At 49.7% G+C, this 22,861-nt stretch overlaps 1 protein-coding gene across 2 annotated transcripts in view; it reads right to left on the bottom strand.

The window, feature by feature from the left end:
- Positions 1–22,861, bottom strand: part of ZC3H12B (zinc finger CCCH-type containing 12B) — a 380,046-nt gene that overhangs the window by 24,359 nt on the left and 332,826 nt on the right. For both annotated transcript variants that reach the window (XM_085608288.1, XM_085608287.1), the window contains exon 2: positions 12,457–13,304. In XM_085608288.1, coding sequence (XP_085464414.1) covers positions 12,457–13,304 — 848 coding nt within the window. The remainder of the gene's footprint in view (positions 1–12,456; positions 13,305–22,861) is intronic.

Genomic DNA, 22,861 nt, shown 5'->3' with positions numbered 1-22,861 from the left:
ACGTGCTTCTCTTGCAGGAGACCCATCTTCTTGGCAATAACTGTCCCTTTCTCGCCCGTTACGGGTAAGATAGGGTGTGGCACTCAGGCTTTGCTAGGGGCTCCCGGGGGGTGGCTATCCTGCTCAGGCGGACTTTTCCCTTTGCTCTAACCCAGGTGCATTTCGACTCCCAAGGTATGGCCGTTGCTGTTTGTGGTATTCGCGAAGGACGGCCACTCACCCTGCTGTCCCTTTATGCGGCACCGTCCCTGTTGCAAGCCGCCCTCTCATACACCGCAGACTTACTTCCGACACTTCCGGCGGGCTCACTCGTCTTAGGGGGGACTTTAACGCTGTCTACACGCCGATCTCCCTCGCCAGAGCCGCTCGCGTGAAGCAGCTGTTGAGTTGGGCCGAGGCCCAGGGCCTGTGCGACGTGTGGAGGGTTTGGCACCCACAGGCTCGCCAGTATACCCACACCTCGGCGGCACACCATTCACATGCCCGGATTGACTTAATCTTCATCCCGTTCACCGAATGCGCGGGGGTTCAAGACGCCCGCATTCTTCCTAGGGGCCTCTCGGACCACTCGCCACTGCTTCTGGACCTTGGCCCGCCTCCCTTTTCCGCCTGAACGCCTGGTTCCTTCAGGACAAAGACTTTCGGAAAGCGGTGGGAGGGGAGATTTCTAGCTACCATCAACATAACGTAGGTTCTGTTTCTTCCTCGGCCGTCCTTTGGGAAGCCGGCAAGGTGACTATTAGAGGGGCTGCCAGGGGGCTCGTGCAGCAACAGCGCTGGAGACACCTCCAGCAGCTCACGGCGTGTGAAGCACAGGCCTTGGAGCTTGAGCGGGACCAGGAGGCGTTGAGTGATGCCACGCGGGTGCGGCGTTTGGCCTTTCTGCGGGACGAGATACGCATGCACTCCATGGAGGCGGCGAAAACTCTTTGGCGCTCCTCAGTGGCTTGGGTATACGGTTGGGGGGATAAGAACGGTACGCTTCTCCACCGGCTGGCCACGTACCCCCGGGCAAACCGGATTATTCCTGCCATTCGCCATAAGTTGGCAGGGTATGCTCAGACGTGAGTCCCTTGCTCACTTTGCCACTGGATTCAAGCAAGCCTGGCTGAAGACGGCTGAAATGCCAGAAACCGGTCCTAGGAAGCTTGTTTCCGGTCCAGGGAAGGCATGGCTTGGCAGTTCAGGCTGGACTGTTCCCATGAGGCACAGGGTCAGACTGATTTGCATATGGCCATGTCTGAACTGGGGTTGCAGAGTGGGTTAAAGAACGGTGATGGATCAAACCCAGATCTGTTGACTGGGTGTGAGTGTTTGATTGGTTCTGATGCTCCGTCCATCACCACCCCCTTTTGTACCTCTTTCTTCGCCATAAGTTGGCAGGGTATGCTCAGACGTGAGTCCCTTGCTCACTTTGCCACTGGATTCAAGCAAGCCTGGCTGAAGACGGCTGAAATGCCAGAAACCGGTCCTAGGAAGCTTGTTTCCGGTCCAGGGAAGGCATGGCTTGGCAGTTCAGGCTGGACTGTTCCCATGAGGCACAGGGTCAGACTGATTTGCATATGGCCATGTCTGAACTGGGGTGGCAGAGTGGGTTAAAGAACGGTGATGGATCAAACCCAGATCTGTTGACTGGGTGTGAGTGTTTGATTGGTTCTGATGCTCCGTCCATCACCACCCCCTTTTGTACCTCTTTCTTCGCCATAAGTTGGCAGGGTATGCTCAGACGTGAGTCCCTTGCTCACTTTGCCACTGGATTCAAGCAAGCCTGGCTGAAGACGGCTGAAATGCCAGAAACCGGTCCTAGGAAGCTTGTTTCCGGTCCAGGGAAGGCATGGCTTGGCAGTTCAGGCTGGACTGTTCCCATGAGGCACAGGGTCAGACTGATTTGCATATGGCCATGTCTGAACTGGGGTGGCAGAGTGGGTTAAAGAACGGTGATGGATCAAACCCAGATCTGTTGACTGGGTGTGAGTGTTTGATTGGTTCTGATGCTCCGTCCATCACCACCCCCTTTTATACCTCTTTCTTCGCCATAAGTTGGCAGGGTATGCTCAGACGTGAGTCCCTTGCTCACTTTGCCACTGGATTCAAGCACGCCTGGCTGAAGACGGCTGAAATGCCAGAAACCGGTCCTAGGAAGCTTGTTTCCGGTCCAGGGAAGGCATGGCTTGGCAGTTCAGGCTGGACTGTTCCCATGAGGCACAGGGTCAGACTGATTTGCATATGGCCATGTCTGAACTGGGGTGGCAGAGTGGGTTAAAGAACGGTGATGGATGAAACCCAGATCTGTTGACTGGGTGTGAGTGTTTGATTGGTTCTGATGCTCCGTCCATCACCACCCCCTTTTGTACCTCTTTCTTCGCCATAAGTTGGCAGGGTATGCTCAGACGTGAGTCCCTTGCTCACTTTGCCACTGGATTCAAGCAAGCCTGGCTGAAGACGGCTGAAATGCCAGAAACCGGTCCTAGGAAGCTTGTTTCCGGTCCAGGGAAGGCATGGCTTGGCAGTTCAGGCTGGACTGTTCCCATGAGGCACAAGGTCAGACTGATTTGCATATGGCCATGTCTGAACTGGGGTGGCAGAGTGGGTTAAAGAACGGTGATGGATCAAACCCAGATCTGTTGACTGGGTGTGAGTGTTTGATTGGTTCTGATGCTCCGTCCATCACCACCCCCTTTTGTACCTCATTGTGGGCCCTACCGGCGAGACTCACACAGTCTCCGTAGCGGTGGCACAGTCCTTTGCCGATTATTACTCCACACTTTACCGGGCTCGGGCACCGGGGATCTCCCTTGCGGAGCTGTTGGGGGCGAGTGGAGTGGATCTGGAGCGCTTGGGACGGGAGGCTGGTGAGACCCTTGATTTGCCTTTCACACTGCAAGAAATCGACGAAGCAATCCGTCACCTGGCTCCCGGGAAGACCCCGGGTCCGGACGGCTTCCCACAGGAATATTACGCCCACTACCGTGAAAGCCCTTGCTCCGCAGCTTCTGGACCTCTTTGCAGAGGTGAGGGAGAAAGGTTCGTTCCCACCGGAGACGGACACGGCTATGATAGTCGTTCTCCCCAAGACACAGCCCCCATCACAGTCCTGCTCGGACTATCGGCCGATATCTCTCATCAATACTGAGATTAAGATATACGCTACCATCCTTGCGCAACGGCTGCGCCCGCATCTTATTTCCCTGGTCCACCCGGACCAATGTGGATTTATACCGAACCGAGGGACTCGGCACTGCCTGCGGCGCCTGCATCTCGCCATGGCTCACCGGGGGCGCCTCTCTCCTTACCTGGCCCTGCTGCTGGTCGACTTTGAAAAGGCCTTTGACTCGGTGGGGTGGGTTTATCTCGGAGAGTTCCTGGAGAGGATGGGGTTCGGTCCCCAGTTTCGCGCCATGGTCCGGGTCTTATACGCGGCTCCACGTGCCAGAGTGTTGGTGAATGGGGCTCTATCCCGCCCGTTCCCCATTGGGCGGGGGACGCGACAGGGTTGCCTGCTCTCGCCTCTCCTCTTTGCCCTGGTAATGGAACCCCTTGCCCTTCTGGTCCGGTCGGACCCTGCTCTCCGTGGGTGCGACTGGCCGGGGATGGCTCCTGATAAGATAGCTTTGTACACGGATGATGTCCTTCTTTATCTCTCCGACCCGGCTGTCTCCGGTCCTCTTGTTCGTCGGATTCTTCGCCGGTTCGGTCAGGCGTCGGGTCTCCTTCTCAACCCGAGAAAGTCGGTCCTAGTTCCACTGCACCCGTCTAGAGATTGCTTCGACTGGCAGTCTGATATTCCCCTCCGGAGACTCTCCTTTAAATATTTGGGGATCTGGGTCACCCTTCTTCCGGAGCTCTGCTGGGCTCTCAATGTGGCCCCCGTGGTCAATAAAGCCAGATCAGACCTGTTGAGGTGGCAATCGCTCCCATTGAATCCATTGGGGAGGATTGCACTCTATAAGATGATGATGATCCTCCCCAAGTTCCTCTACATGCTGCAGAACACGCCCTGCTCCTTCTCCCGCCCCTGGTTCCGGGAGTTGGATAGGATGGCGACCAAGTTTCTCTGGGGGGGCGGTAGATCCCGTCTGGCCCTGGACCGTTGTCGGATTCCGTCAAATGACGGAGGTCTGAGCATGACTAACCTTTACTTGTATTACCTTGCAACTCGGCTCCTGGTGGTCCATGATTGGTTCTCGGGCGGGTGGGATGACCCGGCCTACAGGCTGGAGGTGCAGCTTATGGGGTTCCCCTCCATTCAAAACATGCTCTACGGGGCGGTGGTTCCTCGGTCGCTCCCGGATGTTATACGGGCCCCCTTCTTGGCATGGCGTGCCGCCTTACGGCATACCCGTTGGTCGGGGAAACTGACTCTAGTTACACCGCTCTGGCACAGCACTTGGTTGCGAGAGGTAGCGGGGTTAGAAGGGTTTCGAGCGTGGGATCTCCTCGGGAACTCTCGTTTGGGCGACGTGTGGGGGGGAGCCACATGTGTTCCTTCCAGGAGCTTCAGAACCGGTTCTCGCTGCACCCCTCGCAATTCTATAAATATCTCCAGCTACGCCACGCGATCCAGTCTCATGTCCCTCTAGATTCAAGGATCCCTGACCATAACCCGCCCGAAGCTCAGGTGATGTTGGGGTGTCTTGGGAAGGGGGGAATCTCCCGCTTTTATCGGACCCTGGTCAATAACACCCCGGTGGATTGGGACGGAATGAGGCAGCGATGGGAGGCTTAGGTGGGACCATTGGACGAAGCTGATTGGAGGGACGCCCTTATGGCACCTAGGACGATTACCTCATCAGCCAGGCTGCGGCTCATCCAGCTTTATTACCTGCATAGCGCCTACCTGACCACGGAACGCCTCTACCGTGCGGGCCTTTCTCCGGATGCTTCTTTTGCACGTTGTGGGGCAGACCCGGCGGACTTCTTCCACATGGTAAGGACTTGCCCGCGCCTGGGGAACTACTGGGGCGAGATTGAGCTTGAGTTAACTGAGACCCTGGGGTGGGAGGTCCCCCATGACCCCAAATTGGCTTTGCTGGGTATAACGGATGGGCTGGACGGATCCCGCAATCAGAAATTTTGCCTAACTACTGCTCTGGTAGTGGCTAAAAGGGATATCGCAGCTGCCTGGAGGCAGACCGACCCACCCAAATGCGCTGCATGGAGAAGGGGGGTGGACTGGTGCACAACGCAGGAGCGAATGGTGTATACGGCTCGGGGTTGCCCCAAAAAGTTTAGCAGAATATGGGGGAAATGGCTAGGGGGGTCAAATTTAGGGGAGACGGTGTGGGTGGGGGGAGCGAGGGGTCCGGGGAGGGGGCGGGGGGTTTTGCTATTGTTTGTCACTGATTCCGTGATATGTCACTTTGATGCCAGTTCAATTGGATTGCTGTATGTGTATTTAAGTGTGTTCTTTCACAAAATAAAAATTTGCTTATCAAAAAAAAAAAGCTCAACTGTGTTATATATTGCACACAGGATGGGGTAGGAATTGAGAGCCAAGCAGCTGACGCAGAGTTCAAGTTACAGTCATCAGAACCTGTTGTCAGACTGCACCCGGTCCTCACTATTGATTACTTGCTAGTAGACTTAAGGGAGACAGTTAGGGAAGAAGTCTGAGATTTTACTGGGGAAGAAATTGGAATGATCAAGAATGCCAAGCACCTGTAGACTGCCATTCGGCCGAATGCTGTTTACCCTCAGACTCGCCCGTATAACATGTCAACCAAAGCCATTTCAGGGATCACCCCGGTCACTGTGAACATGATCGGGCAAGGGATCCTGAAGGAGGTTATTTGAGCCCCATGTAATTCCCCAAATATAGCCTTACGGAAGTCAAAAAGTAGAGGATCGTTCAAGGCCTCCGAAAGAGTAACCAAATCGTCATTCCATGCTCTCCTGTGGTACTGAACCTAGCCGTAATTTTATTCCAAATCCCTCCAGAAGCAGTGTGGTTCAGTCATTGATCTTTGTCAGGCATTCTTCTCAGTCCAGTTGCACAAAGAGAACCAGTTTCTTGTTGCATTCCGATTTCAAGACCCTCGGTGGTGTTGTGCCCCAGAAGGGTACACAGAGAGCCCATCCAATTTCAACCGGATTCTTAAAAAGAACGTGGAGTACTTGCAGCTGCCGTGCAACGCCAATCTAATCCAGGGCTCGAAAAATCCACTCAACCGCTCGAATCTGTGAGCTAAAATTAATGAGGGTGAGCTGTTTTTAGGTCCTACTCGCCCTTACTGGCGAGTAGGAAGACAAACTAACTTTAGTCCCCTGTCTCTGAAAACGGAGCAAATGTGAGAAGATAACAAGATTTAAATGCATTTTTATTGCTCACAAAGTTAATGAGCAATAAAGATGCCTTTAAATCTTGTTATCTTGTCACATTTGCTCCGCTTTCAAAGACGGTGGTCAAGTAGGTTGCAGTTGGGTCGACGAGATTTTTTAAAGGTACTAGACCAGCAGGGCTAGTACCATTTTTGGGATTTTTTGAGCACTGTAATCCAATACATAGATGATCTCCTGATCGCCTCAATGACTAAAGAAGCTTGTTAACAGGACACTATTGCTTTACTCAATCATTTGGCTGAGAATGGACATAAGGTCTCCCCTGAAAAGTTGCAATACTGTCAGCCGGAAATCATGTATCTAGGACATCAAATAGCAAAAGGAGTACGGCAAGTATCTCATGAACGGATAGAGACCGTTCTTATAATGAAGTTCCCAACCACACAGAGAGAAGTGAGGATGTTTCTGTGCAAGGTTGGCTACTGCTGACAATGGATCCACAACTTTTCCTTGGTGGAAAAGCCTTTGATAAGAGTGACGCAAGCTGATATCACTGACCCGGTACCAAAGGATAATGAAAGTATGGAAGCCTTGCAGGAGCTTAAAAATGTTCTGTGCATTGCACATGCTCTTGGCATGCCAGACTATACAAAAGATTTTGTGCTCTTTTGACATGAAAGAGATGGATGTGCACTAACACAAACTCAAGCACCCCATCGGCTATTTTTGAGCTACTCTTGATCCGGTGGCGATAGCATTGCCTGGTTGTCTCAAAGCGGTTGCTGCCGTTAGCCTTAGCATACAGCAAACTGAGGGGATCGTGATGGGCAATCCCTTGATTGCAATGGTGCCAAACGCTATCGATATTCTTATGACTTGTACAGGAAATCGGCATTTGACAAATAACTGCCTAACCTACTTTGAGAGAATCATTTTGGCAGCCGAGAAGGTTTCCATCCAGAGATGTAACACACACCCAGCTTCCCGATTAACACAAGAGGGAGATGATAAGAGTGGCTGCAACCATGACTGTATCAGTGTAACTGAGTTGTGCACAAAACCAAGGCCCTACATATTGGATGTCCCCCTTTCCGAATCCAATCATACCCTTTTTGTTGATGGTTGGTGTCTGAGACCGATGTGGTATCTTAAGAGCCACCTATGCTGTATGTACTTTGAGTTGAAGCTTCTTACTTGTACCATGTAACGTCTGTGCAAGTTGCTGAATTGATAGTTATTACCAGTGCCTGCAGTACTTCAGAAGACTCATGAGTTACCATTTACACAGACAACCAGTATGGGTTTGGAGTTGTGCATGATTTTGGTAAGTTTTGGTCGCTGCTGGGATTTTTGACTTTGGCTGTTATCTCCATCCGCAATGGGTTGTATGTTTCACATCTGCTAAATGCCATCCAATTGCCAAGGGAGATGGCTGTGGTGAAGTGTGCTGCAAATTAGAGAGGCATTGATTTTGTCACCAATGGAACCGTTATGCGGATGAAGTCACCCAATACTTCGCTCTTGAATACAGCACCTTTTATCTAGATGGACCATGCAACACAGAGGGAGAGACTGTGACTAATATTTTACTGAATACTGTACACACATTCAATGAGTTGAGGGAATTACAACATGCTGCCCCTGAGATAGACAAGCTAAGTGGGAAAGGATGGGATAAGAAGAGAATGCCAGTGATATTTGGGTGTCAAATAAAGGAAAGCCAGTCCCCCCCAGAGTTCCTCTTACCAGCAATGGTGAGACACATGTATGGTCCAACTCGTGTGAGAAGAGATTGATTGGTGTCTACTTTCCGTTCTCACTGGTTTAATCCTCGGTTCAGAATGATGGCAGAAGATTTGTGCCTAAGATGTATTATCTGTCAAAAGTAAAATGTGGGCAAGAGAGTTGGGGTGACTATGGGTCACACTAGAAAATGTGATAGTCCAGATAATCTAATTGTCAATTTAATCACCTTCGATTGACTTCATACAAATGCCATGATGCAATGAGCGGAGGTACAGCCTCATCATTATGTGCTTCTTTTCACGATGGTCCGAGGCTTATCCCACCCAGGGATGTGACAGTCTAACAGTCACCAAACTATTGTTTTACAGTTAATACAGCAATTCGGGATGCCAGTTCCTCTTGAATCAGATAAAGGAACACACTTCAAAAGTTAAGCCATGCAGTTGATATGTAAAGCCCTAGCGATTGACCAAAGATTTCACTGTAGCTACAGGCTGGACGCAACAGGAATTGTAGAAAGATTGAATGGGACAACCAAAGCTGAATGGGCTAGATCTTGTGCCTCTATATCGCTTAAATGGCCTGTCGCCCTTCCTGTAGTGCTCATGAGTATCCAAAGTACACCTTTTAAAAGAATTGGATTATCTCCGGATGAAGTATTGTTGGCGAAAGCCATGTGAATAACCTCTGTCCCAGCAGCTACCCTTATGAATATCACAGATGACATGGTCCTCAAGTACTGCAAAGGATTGCCTGACGTTGTGCATTCTATCTCTCATCAGGTCGACATTGCTACTCCAGCAGTCCAAGAATCCCCAGGGCATGACTTGAACCCTGGTGACTGGGTCCACATCAAGAAACACGTCCACAAGTCCTGCCTGGAAGAGCTCTAGCGAACCCTGCCAGGTGATCCTGGTTACCAACACTGCTGTCAAGTGTGCTGGTCTGCCAAACTGGATACATGCCCCTCACACCAAGAGGCCATGGTACAAAGGGGAAGAAGCTGAGACAACATCTGCCAGTTCCACAAGTCGCCCTAGGTTTGAGGTGTCCAAGGCTTAGGATAATGACAAGGAGGACCAGACTGGAGATCTGGCATCTCAGTCCGATGAACAGCTGCAGAGTCACAGACTGACAGGGATGCTGTCACTCCAGCAACCACTGTGATACATACCAACGACTGGACTGAGGATACGCATACACCGGGACAGCCAGAATTCATGGAAGACCGAGACTAACCTAACGCTGGAACCCTCCCAAGGAGCGGAAGCTGAAGCTAAACCAGGGGATTTCCCCTCAGGGAGTGAATCGGCCCTATCAGAGCCAGAAACCTTGAGCACTTCGAAGGAGGGTTGGCCAAGAACTACTGCTCCTATAAAGTGATTGTTGACATCTAAGACGAGACCAGAGACAATTATGGAGGATAGTGAGCTAGGAAAACAGGAAAAATTGGATCAGATTGATGTTGCTGACTTGGAGTTGACCAATACTAAGCAACCTAAGAGAGAAAGAAAGGTAACTCGAAAGTAATCAGGTACACAGGGGACGTACTTTGCCAAAATCAAATTTGACTCAGATGACTGCCTGGCAGACTCAGACAAGCCTTCCTGACACTAAAGACTTGTGGTGATAAAGATTTTTTATGGAAAAGTGACAAAATGTCGAAAAGATGAACAGAGAGCTAGGGTAACGGTGAGAGGACAATAGCTACTTTGGGCTCCAGCGAACACAGGATAAAAATCTAGATAGAATTCGAGATAGGGTAGAGACAATAGGATAGAAGCTAGAGGACTAACCCTTTATCCAACGTTTCCTTGATATGATTAAGTTGAGCATGCAGCAGTCACACTGCAAAATTGTAATTGCGAGTTTGGTGGTCGCAATTTTGGTTTCTATGGTTGAATGGTTGCTGGATGTTTACTTGCTGGGAGGGGCAAACTCTCAAATTCGAAATAATTTCACCCATACCACTGTAGCCAGTCCTCCCTCGACCGAGAGTAAGTTTTCACATATCCCACAGCATCAGAGTGTGCACAGCTGTAACGTGTATTATCAGATGTTGTCCGAATATGTAAAGGTCATGGAGGTTGAGAACTGCTTCATCTGCTCTTATCTTCTTGCTTTGGCAGCTGAAGGAGAATCTTAAGTTCATCTACCTCTGTCATACTAGTTCTCCTGCTCTGTTTTCTTGAATCTATTTTAGCATCAGAATTCTATTAAACTGCTTTATTCTTTAGAGAATCAGTGGAGTGTCTGTGGGCTACTAAACACATTTTCGCCCTCACAGAGGGATAAAATTGGAGGATCAGCGCAAGATTATGATGAAATTCTATACCCCTGTGACTAACGTGAGCATTACTAATCATAGTTTGCATGACGTAACTTGCAAGGTTAATCAAGACGAGAAGATATTTGTAAAGGAATTGAACAAAAGGATAAGAATAGATGAAGAAAGAAGAGAAAGCCAAGTGCAAAGCACACTATTGGGAAAGACGAGGAGATCTTAAATGAACCACCCCCTAGATTAAGCATTCGCCAAAAAAGGATCATCACGCATAATACGACAGTGAGAGGTAAACAAGACGGTTGGGATGGAGTGAGTGCGATAATTATTTAATGGAAGGGAAAACCTTTTCTAATCTAGAAGTCAGCATTAAGGGGCATTTACTATGTGTGTGGTAAATATGCTTATTTCAAACTACCACATGATTGGGTAGGAAGCTGTTATGCAGTTTTAGTCTTTCCCCAGATCTATCATACTAATGAGTTAGATTTTCCTCTTGAGAAATAAATTAGGAGAACTGGTTTGACATGGTACGCCCGACCGGGGAAAAATTCTGGACACCATAACTGATCTACATGGAATTGCTTAAGAGAAGGCTTGTGCTTAAGCAAGACACATTTTTAGCCCTTTGCAACACAATTGGTCTGTGCAGTCCAGTCCAGTGTGAGGCGTACTCATCATTATACACAAGTACTACTTTACTGCTCACTGACAAGAGGTTGCCTAAGATCGGAAAGGAATGAATGTCAGTTCATACATCATACAGAGTCCGGACACCTAGGATCTATAGTGGATGAAACGGCTCGACGCCAGTTAATGGTCCTTGTCCAGTTTAGGCATAGGGGCAAAGCCTACTGATGGCTGAATGATGGCTTCAACAGCATGCAAACAGTCCTCCATTCTGCATCGGTAGGGCCAATCACATGGTAGGATCTGCCCTATTTGCGCTACACCTCCTTTTATGGAGTTCTAGCACAAAGTTTTCAAACCAGAAGTGGGTATTATTTCTCTGAGGCAAGCAAATGGTTGCCTCATCAGTGGCAAAGCGTGGAACTAAGTATTGATGTACAGTGTCAGACTGCACAGGAAAGGAACATTTGGCAAGAACCCTGACAGATGCACCCATAGAGACGTGTATTGTTTTCAAGGCAATCCTTCCTAGGAAGCAACTGAGTATCATGCTTTTACGAAGACAGGACTAGCCCTGCAAAGCAATAAATGTTGCGACCACATTAGTAGGCAGGTTAGAAGCTACCTCTTCTGGCCTGTGTTTTATTGTCACTACTGACAGTACGGCTGAAAAATTACTGTTGGTGAAAGTGATGTGACAACTTTAAACAACAGTATGCAAAATTCATATTGTGTGACCTATATAAGCATTGTCAACCAATCAACTTTTAGCACAAAAACTATTCAACTGTTAACCACTCCTTTTAGTGGATACTGAATTTGTATCATCAGGGATTGTACGCTTTCTCCCAGTACGGAGGCACCAATGCCATTCTCACCAGCCTGGAAGAATTGAAAACTGGGAGTGAGCTCCTATTTACAGAAAGCCAAACAATGAAGCGAACAGCCACCTGCCAGGAATGATCCAACCAAACAAGCTGTGGTACAGAAGATAACCTGAAAGATTTGCTCCTTGTAGATCTATTAGCTAAAGACCAAACCAACACACCATGCCTCCTCAACAATGAGCTTCACTCATGTCCTGGAGAAAAAAGACCTCTAAAAGGAGGTACTTTTTTTCATGTCCCTTTAATCCCTGAAGTCTGATCTTAACCACTAAATACACCACTTTAAAAGCTCTTAAGTCTAGAGAGGACGTTTCTACAATTAAATGGCCAGCTCAATGATCTATGCATTAAGGAGATTTATATTAACACTAACGATCTTTCTTCATCTTTCAAAGTCACAGTTCTCACAACATATTTCACCTTTCCCAGAGCAGGCCTCTGCATAACCACATCTTAAATCCATATATTCATCTTGCATTGCCATCTCGGCTCTTTCATATTTAGCTATTACATTTGAGTGGATTACAACCATGTTTTTTAATATTTCCAACAAATACCTCACTTTTAGCGACTACAGAAGAGTTAAAATTTTCTTGAGACCAATTTAAAAAAATGATCAAGTGTTCATACCTCATAGCCACATTACTTCCATCAATGACGATCGGCCTCAGATTATCAGTGTTATCCTCCACTTCGTCTTCGAGAGAAAGGTCTGGGCTTGCAATCTCCTTGGGGCACTGCCCACGTGGAACCAAGGCGCCAGTATTACTGCCCCCACCAGCCTGCACTTCGGACTCTCCTTTGTTACCAAGCCGAACCAGCTCTGCCAAGATATCATTTATCAGGGCATCTGCCCCAAGCTTGTTGAGCACAGTCTGAATCTGCTCTGCTGCATAGCCCAACTTTACTGCAAAGTCCATCTTGGCCTGGTAGTCCTTATCCAAGGTGGCTTTTGCCTCTTCTGCTTTCTGCTGGAAATCATGTGGCAGTAGAAGCCTGTGGTGGTCTTGAGGCACTTGAATGCTACCTTGGGAGAAGCTGGGCCGGTCTAGACAGGGGGATCGGCAGAGCTGCCGGTGTGGCTTGTTAGTGATTTCCTTTCCCCGGAAGTGGGCGCCGCTGCTGAAGCCACCTCTACCCCCTACCTGCTCAGCTTCACTCTCAGAGCTGGTCCATTCATCCGATTCCCCGCTGCATTCCCCCTGATCCTGTGAAGGCTCCAATTCCATAGGGGTGGCTACCGCCAACCTCTCTTCACGGGGAGGCCTCTTCTCCATCTTCAGTTTCTCCACCATGGACCACGCCGTCATCACGTTCAAATGTCGGCCAGAGATCTTAACACTTCTTTCTTTCAGGTTTAGCACTACTTGCGATTCATACTCTATGGCGTCCCGCAGGCTGCTGACAACCTTCCGGAGTTCGGGCGTCAGACTCTCTTCTTTGCAATGTTCCGGGGTACACAAGGCAGATATGTACTCCTGCAAAGAGAAGAGAAGAAATAAACTTTAAAACAGGTTTGATCAGTTGTTCAAATTAATAATGCACTACTTTTCAAGTGGGATTTCCCAGCTACGGTTTAATGTAGTATATTAACGAGGAATAAGGAAGCCACAATCACAATACTACACAGAGTTCACACCAGTGTAAATAAAGATTACAATTAAAACAGGCACTGATCAGGCCAACAAATTTAATGTGTATAATGCATACACAGAGGTGTCCATCATTCTATTCTTTTAGAGGACAAAGCCCATTATTGTTTAAGGCCAGCTGGCCAGTACATACACCGGAATGGTGTCTGCACCAAGCGGGGTGGTGGAATGTGTAGAGGCAGAAGGTGAAGGACTATGAAATGGAGAGAATACTAGACTGGTGGATGAAATTCAGAAATTCCTCCCTCTCAAAAGCTTTGCAATGAGATCGCATTATACTTCAAGGATAAGATTAAGATCATTCAAAAGGATTTTGGTGGTCATAGCCCATCGGAATCCATTAGTGAATATGAGCTGGATCATAGGAAGGGCAAGCCAGTTCTTCAAGCCTTCCAAACTGTTACGCTATCCCAGACACAGGAAGCCATCCTTGCTTGTAAATCAGGCTCGCCATTGGATGCTTGCCCACCAATGATACTACATCATATTACTGACATAGTGAATCCTGTGATCAATAATATCGTGAATTCCTCTTTATCCACTGGCATAGTGCCAGATGAATGGAAATTCGCCATTGTAAAACCACCAATGAAAAAACAAAATGTAGACCCTTCTAATCTTTCTAATTATAGGCCCATATCCTTGTTACCGATTTTAGGTAAGATCACAGAGAGAATGGTCTATAAAGAACTTTCCAATTTCTCTGAGTCAGCTCAGATTTTCCACCCCAGTCAATCTGGGTTTCGCCCGAAACATTCTACGAAATCTGCGTTACTGGAGATATCGGATACCTTGAAATTCATTACAGATAGCGGCAAAAAGGCAGTTCTGATCCTTTTGGATCTGTCTGCCGCATTTGATACCATCTCTTATGAAATCTTGCTAGCCAGATTGAAATCGTGTGGCATCTCAATTCTGCTCTGGCATGGATTACATCCTTCCTGTCGAATAGGAAGCAAGCTGTCTCCCTGGGAACCTTTCTCTCCTCTGTAAGCACCGTCACCACAGGTGTCCCACAGGGGGCCTCCCACAGTCCACTCCTTTTTAATATATACATGGCCCCACTTATCTCGCCTTATGGGATCGAAACAACGTCTTATGCTGATGATACTCAGCTGATCCTATCCCTAGAAAAGAACTCAACGGAAGCCGAAGAAAACTTCAAAGCCTGTCTTACGGCGGTCATTAAATGGATGCAGAATAACCATCTCCGCTGCAATACCGATAAGACCGAAATCTGATTGCTAGGGAAAAATAATCCATTTCAACCCAAGGATTGGTGGCCTGATGAGGCGGCAGCCCCTCCATCTACTGTGGAGGTGGCAAAAAATCTGGAAGTGTGGTTTGATTCCTCCCTCTCCTTCAAACCCCATGCACTAAAGGTAGTAGGGACATGTTTTGGCCTGATTAAAACCCTGAAAAAGTTATTTGACCTGATTCCGATTGCTGCAAGGAAAACAGTGGCAGTGGCTCTAATACTCTCACGGCTAGACTACTGTAATAGCCTTCTGGCAGGGACTAATAAAGCTACCCTGAGGAGACTACAGGTAGTACAACATGCAGCTGCCAGACTGGTCTTGGGGCTTCCCCGTAGAGCGTCTGCCTCAGCCGCCCTGAAGACCCTTCATTGGCTTCCTGTACATAAAAGAATTTTGTTTAAACTTCTCCTGACGACCTTCAGAGCAACTCGACGGTTAGGGCCAGTATATCTATCCACAAGATTTACCTTATACACGACAACGAGGACACTCAGATCCACCTCAGCAAACCTGCTCAAATTGCCAGGCTTTAAACTTAAAACCAGGGGAGAGAAATCGGCCACAGTGTTAGGGACAAGGGCGTGGAACTTTATGCCAAATTAACTCAGAGCAATAGAATCTGAAGTGCAGTTTAGAAAGGCCCTAATGACATGGATCTATGGAACATCTGATGACTCATGCACTTATCTCGATTCTAACTGGTTACTGCTGAAGCTCGTTATCTGATAGCGCCAGGAGGCTCCTGTGGGAGTGACAGTTGCACTTTATAAACACCACATTTCATTTCATGAGGGGCATGCTGGATCAAACTGGTGATGGAAATCAGGACCTCAGGTACAAGTCACTATGCAGAGCAAACTGGCTCCTAGGAAAGTCAGTGGTGTTAACTCATACCTCAAGAAAAACAGGGCAAATTAGCTGTTACATAGTCATGTAATAGGCACAATGTACCCCCCAGGAAACCCACTTTAGGGCTCCACAATGTCTCACTGAGGTACACAAAAAAGGTTTTCTCGGAGAGGACCTTGTCCAGTAGTTCGTACTCGACTGTTTCAATAAGAGCATGACCAACCTGATTTGCATATGGCTGGTTCCTGTCTGAGGTAGCATGATGGTCTGTATTATGGCCCAGAGTAATTACCAGTGGCCGAGATCAATTCAAGCAAAGCACCCACCGCTTCATTTCCCTCACTGTGACGCTGTAAGTATGACATGTATGCCCAGATCTGGGCCACCTGCTCACCGTACCATACATAGGACTCACGCTGCATTCTACTGTCGAGGCCTAAACTTGTTTGGGGTTACTTATGTTCTCACTCAGATGGGAACTAACCTGGCAGTTTGTGATGGACTGTTCCTTTTAGAGCAGAACTAAGGCAGATTTGCAAATAGCTAGTTCCTGACTGAGATGGCATGGTTGACAGAAAAAGACGGTACACTGGATTACGGTGCAGAATAACGACCAGTGGCTGATATTAATTCAAGCAGTTCAACCATCACTGTTTTGTTTCCCTCTTCACAATGTTGCAAGCTGGCTAAGAAATGGAGAGGGCAATTATCTAGGCTTCTTACTTGACGTAGTCTAGAGGGATAGCAATATGTTTGAGAACAGCAACCACCTTTAGAGCTAAAACTATTCAATGGGATCTTGAAGGGGGTATTTGATGTGGTATGGTCACCTTGATGCAAGAGGGCGTTCCCTCAGGACTTTGTAGGAGGTGGAATTTTTTTATGCATTCCCGACTAATGTCCTACATGGAAATTGGAAGAGAAATATGAGAGATGAGAAAAACTTAAAAACACAAAATATAGACGGAAGTTGCACAGGGAGCGGGAGTGTCTATTGGCTGATAATGAAGAAGAGATCAACCAAAGAAGATGAATGGTTCCGAAGCAGAGATGACCCAAAGAGGACAATTACGGCTCCAGTCAGTCCCGACAGAAACCTCGTGAACACTCAGATTGTTGGTAGAGCCCACAAGCCCCGGAACATGTACATAAAGAAATACTAATGATAAAACAAAAGTTGGAGCAGCAGCATCAAAAATGTCAACATTTCCAAGCAAATCTGGACCAACTCCACTTCTACGAAAGACAAAGACTTCTTGTGATGCCCTCTTGTGAAATGTCCAAAAATGATCTAGTATCCCACGTCTGAGTGATTTAGACATAGCAGCACTGCAGGCCGTTCTAGGCATAGAAGATTCATGGCAAAAACCAAAAAGCCCCATTTTACCACACCCCATGAAATCGTCTTAATATTGTAAAGCCTTTTAGGAAGTTTCAAACATAAGCGCCGACCTACTCATGTTTGAGGGGTGTGTGTATACGTGTTAAAAACAGAGATGGTGCCTGATCAAGGTAGCAAAATATATTTCTAATAAGAGTAAAAGTGCCTCACAGGCTTTGATGAATTTACGAAAAAGAATTGGTCAATGAAACACGTTGGCCAGTCCTTCCATTAAGGCCTGAGCATGTAAATTCTGATTTTAATTATGTGCCGAGGGCCTGTGTATTCAAATGTATTAGGCGGCCTTTTGGACACATTTTTGCAGTTCGACACAGAGAGTGAGACGTAAACCCCGTGTGGTTGTGTTGCGTATCTTACACACATTAGAACAGGACCCGAGTGCTAGAAGCTATACTCACTGAAACCTGCCCACACTGACCTCTCACTGGTAGATTCAGGCTAGGTAGGTTTACCTGTTCAAACGGGGAAGTGCTGATGAGGTTCAGGTGAGCCAGTTGGTAGCACAACCCAACAGGTCCTGGTCGTTGCTCTCGTATGGGGCTGCCTGTTCCTTTACGAAAAAAGTATGGATCCCTGTGTTAACACATATACTCGCACCCCTTGTGCTAACTTCCCGAAGTTTAGTGGGTCGGGCCCTTACGTTGAAAGTTCCTAAAGGGATTGTCAATATTAGGGTGATTTTATGGGGTGTTGGAGAATGTTTTTTGGGGGTTTTCGACCCACTTGAGTGGAGGGCGCCCCTCTCTGTTTCTTGCCCGCTATAGCTCCTCTTTTGTGCCATGTCACACAACCTAAAGCTTTGGAAGAGGGTATCGGAAGCGCACTGGATCACTGGCACGGAAGTCCATTCAAACAAACAAGAATGGACGAGAACCTTCCTCTCGGAGGCCATTCTGAGGGGACCGGATGAGCTGTTCTGAATGATGCAATGCGGCCCGGACAGGCGCGGTTTGAACCCTCGCCTGCAGGGCCTTTAACTGTGGGCAGAGAGGCTGGTCACTCTGGGTTGATGATGGATGAGCTGTGCTGAATGATGCAATGCAGCCATCACACCGGCCCTGACAGGCGCTGTTTGAACCCTCGCCTGCAGGGCCTTTAACTATGGGCAGAGAGGCCGGTCACTCTGGGTTGATGATGGATAAGCTGTGCTGAATGATGCAATGCAGCCCGGACAGGCGCGGTTTGAACCCTTGCCTGCAGGGCCTTTAACTGTGGGCAGGGAGGCTGGTCACTCTGGGTTGATGATAGAGGCCTGCCTCCAGCACAGAAGAATCTAGGAGAGGACACCAAGGGCTCTATTGACTGAAGCCTGGCACCGGCTTTTAGAACTTGCGCTACCTGCACCACAGTATTTCCAAGCAGCAGGCACTGTGCAAAGCTCAGCCATGTATGCACTCTTCTAGGTGAGCTGGTACCCACACACCAGGACAGGTAAAGACCTGCAGTTTGAGAACAGGGAGATCAGAGGAGCTTCACATTTGGTCAACGTGATCTGCAACTCTTCCAAAGAATAAACGGAGACTGCTGCTTTTCCTTTCAGTGCCCACCGAGAGCACAGAGTCCAAACCCTTCATAATTATAACTCACTGCTCAACTAAAACAAGCACTGGTAAAGCCATCAGATCTCTATAGCGTATGCACAAGAGCACAAAACATCCTGGCACATTTGCCAACACACCTACACTCATTTTCACAAAGTCCAACAGATGTTCATATGCCCAGTACACAGAATGACAAATACACAGGACAAAATGCACAGTCATAAATAGTCCGGAGTATTAGATGTCACAGAGTGATGAGCATATGCAGAATGGAAGAGGATGTCCGGCAGTGTGCACAGGGTGACATGTATCAGGGGTGCACTGGCCGATGAACAAGAGAGCACGTGACATGTATCAGGGGTGCACTGGCTGATGAACAAGAGAGCACTGCATGATGTGCACCAGAGCAGCACAGGGCAGCACAGGGCAGCACAGGAGGATGTCTGGCAGTGTGCACAGGGTGACATGTATCTGGGCTGCACTGACCGATGAACAAGAGAGCACTGCATGATGTGCACCAGGGCAGCACAGGAGGATGTCTGGCAGTGTGCACAGGGTGACATGTATCTGGGCTGCACTGACCGATGAACAAGAGAGCACTGCATGATGTGCACCCGGGCAGCACAGGAGGATGTCTGGCAGTGTGCACAGGGTGACATGTATCTGGGCTGCACTGACCGATGAACAAGAGAGCACTGCATGATGTGCACCCGGGCAGCACAGGAGGATGTCTGGCAGTGCGCACAGGGTGATATGTATCAGGGGTGCACTGGCTGGTGAACAAGGGATCACTGCATGATGTGCTCCAGGGCAGCACAGGCGGATGTCTTGCAGTGTGCACAGGGTGACATGTATCTGGGCTGCACTGACCGATGAACAAGAGAGCACTGCATGATGTGCACCCGGGCAGCACAGGAGGATGTCTGGCAGTGTGCACAGGGTGACATGTATCTGGGCTGCACTGACCGATGAACAAGAGAGCACTGCATGATGTGCACCCGGGCAGCACAGGAGGATGTCTGGCAGTGCGCACAGGGTGATATGTATCAGGGGTGCACTGGCTGGTGAACAAGAGAGCACTGCATGATGTGCACCAGAGCAGCACATGAGGATGTACGGCAGTGTGCACAGGGTGACATGTATCAGGGCTGCACTGACCGATGAACAAGAGAGCACTGCATGGTGTGCTCCAGGGCAGCACAGGAGGATGTCTGGCAGTGCGCACAGGGTGACATGTATCAGGGCTGCACTGGCTGGTGAACAAGGGATCACTGCATGATGTGCTCCAGGGCAGCACAGAAGGATGTCTGGCAGTGTGCACAGGGTGACATGTATCAGGGCTGCACTGGCTGGTGAACAAGGGATCACTGCATGATGTGCTCCAGGGCAGCACAGGAGGATGTCTGGCAGTGTGCACAGGGTGATATGTATCAGAGCTGCACTGGCCGATGAACCTGAGAGCACTGCATGATGTGCTCCAGGGCAGCACAGGAGGATGTCTGGCAGTGTGCACAGGGTGACATGTATCAGGGCTGCACTGGCTGGTGAACAAGGGATCACTGCATGATGTGCTCCATGGCAGAACAGGAGGATGTCTGGCAGTGTGCACAGGGTGACATGTATCAGGGGTGCACTGGCTGGTGAACAAGGGATCACTGCATGATGTGCTCCAGGGCAGCACAGGAGGATGTCTGGCAGTGTGCACAGGGTGACATCTATCAGGGCTGCACTGGCCGATGAACAAGGGAGCACTGCATGATGTGCACCAGGGCAGCACAGGAGGATGTCTGGCAGTGTGCACAGGGTGCTATGTATCAGGGCTGCACTGGCTGGTGAACAAGGGATCACTGCATGATGTGCTCCAGGGCAGCACAGGAGGATGTCTGGCAGTGTGCACAGGGTGACATGTATCAGGGGTGCACTGACCGATGAACAAGGGATCACTGCATGATGTGCTCCAGGGCAGCACAGGAGGGTGTCTGGCAGTGCGCACAGGGTGATATGTATCAGGGCTGCACTGGCTGGTGAACCTGGGAGCACTGCATGATGTGCACCAGGGCAGCACAGGAGGATGTATGGCAGTGTGCACAGGGTGACATGTATCTGGGCTGCACTGACCGATGAACAAGAGAGCACTGCATGATGTGCACCAGAGCAGCACAGGAGGATGTCTGGCAGTGTGCAGAGGGTGATATGTATCAGGGGTGCACTGGCTGGTGAACAAGGGATCACTGCATGATGTGCACCAGAGCAGCACATGAGGATGTCTAGCAGTGTGCACAGGGTGACATGTATCAGGGCTGCCCTGGCCGATGAACAAGAGGGCACTGCATGATGTGCACCAGGGCAGCACAGGAGGATGTCTGGCAGTGTGCACAGGGTGACATGTATCAGGGGTGCACTGGCCGATGAACCTGAGAGCACTGCATGATGTGCACCAGGGCAGCACAGGAGGATGTCTGGCAGTGTGCACAGGGTGACATGTATCAGGGGTGCACTGGCCGATGAACCTGAGAGCACTGCATGATGTGCACCAGGGCAGCACAGGAGGATGTCTGGCAGTGAGCACAGGGTGACATGTATCAGGGGTGCACTGGCCGATGAACAAGAGAGACCTGCATGGTGTGCTCCAGGGCAGCACAGGAGGATGTCTGGCAGTGTGCACAGTGTGACATGTATCAGGGCTGCAATGGCCGATGAACAAGAGAGCACTGCGTGATGTGCACGAGATCAGCACAGGAGGCTGTCTGGCAGTGTGCACATGGTGACATGTATCAGGGGTGCACTGGCCGATGAACCTGAGAGCACTGCATGATGTGCACCAGGGCAGCACAGGAGGATGTCTGGCAGTGTGCACAGGGTGACATGTATTAGGGGTGCACTGGCTGGTGAACAAGGGATCACTGCATGATGTGCTCCAGGGCAGCACAGGCGGATGTCTTGCAGTGTGCACAGGGTGATATGTATCAGGGGTGCACTGGCCGATGAACCTGAGAGCACTGCATGATGTGCACCAGGGCAGCACAGGAGGATGTCTGGCAGTGTGCACATGGTGACATGTATCAGGGGTGCACTGGCCGATGAACCTGAGAGCACTGCATGATGTGCACCAGGGCAGCACAGGAGGATGTCTGGCAGTGTGCACAGGGTGACATGTATCAGGGGTGCACTGGCTGATGAACCTGAGAGCACTGCATGATGTGCACCAGGGCAGCACAGGAGGATGTCTGGCAGTGTGCACAGGGTGACATGTATCAGGGGTGCACTGGCCGATGAACAAGAGAGCACTGCATAATGTGCACCAGGGCAGCACAGGCGGATGTCTGGCAGTGTGCACAGTGTGATAAGTATCAGAGCTGCACTGGCCGACGAACAAGAGAGCACTGCATGATGTGCACCAGGGCAGCACAGGCGGATGTCTGGCAGTGTGCACAGGGTGACATGTATCAGGGCTGCACTGGCTGGTGAACAAGGGATCACTGCATGATGTGCTCCAGGGCAGCACAGGAGGATGCCTGGCAGTGTGCACAGGGTGATATGTATCAGGGCTGCACTGGCCGATGAACCTGAGAGCACTGCATGATGTGCTCCAGGGCAGCACGGGAGGGTGTCTGGCAGTGTGCACAGGGTGATATGTATCAGGGCTGCACTGGCCGATGAACCTGAGAGCACTGCATGATGTGCTCCAGGGCAGCACAGGAGGGTGTCTGGCAGTGTGCACAGGGTGATATGTATCAGGGGTGCACTGGCCGATGAACCTGAGAGCACTGCATGATGTGCTCCAGGGCAGCACAGGAGGATGTCTGGCAGTGTGCACAGGGTGACATGTATTAGGGGTGCACTGGCTGGTGAACAAGGGATCACTGCATGATGTGCTCCAGGGCAGCACAGGCGGATGTCTTGCAGTGTGCACAGGGTGATATGTATCAGGGCTGCACTGACCGATGAACAAGAGAGCACTGCATGATGTGCACCAGGGCAGCACAGGAGGATGTCTGGCAGTGTGCACAGGGTGACATGTATTAGGGGTGCACTGGCTGGTGAACAAGGGATCACTGCATGATGTGCTCCAGGGCAGCACAGGAGGCTGTCTGGCAGTGTGCACATGGTGACATGTATCAGGGGTGCACTGGCCGATGAACCTGAGAGCACTGCATGATGTGCACCAGGGCAGCACAGGAGGGTGTCTGGCAGTGTGCACAGGGTGATATGTATCAGGGCTGCACTGGCCGATGAACCTGAGAGCACTGCATGATGTGCTCCAGGGCAGCACAGGAGGATGTCTTGCAGTGTGCACAGGGTGATATGTATCAGGGCTGCACTGGCTAAAGA

The sequence above is a fragment of the Triturus cristatus genome, chromosome 5_2, assembly GCF_964204655.1.
Source record: "Triturus cristatus chromosome 5_2, aTriCri1.1, whole genome shotgun sequence".
Taxonomy (NCBI): domain Eukaryota; kingdom Metazoa; phylum Chordata; class Amphibia; order Caudata; family Salamandridae; genus Triturus; species Triturus cristatus.
Note: the sequence above shows the minus strand (reverse complement) of the source record. Positions and strands in the feature narration are given on the sequence as shown.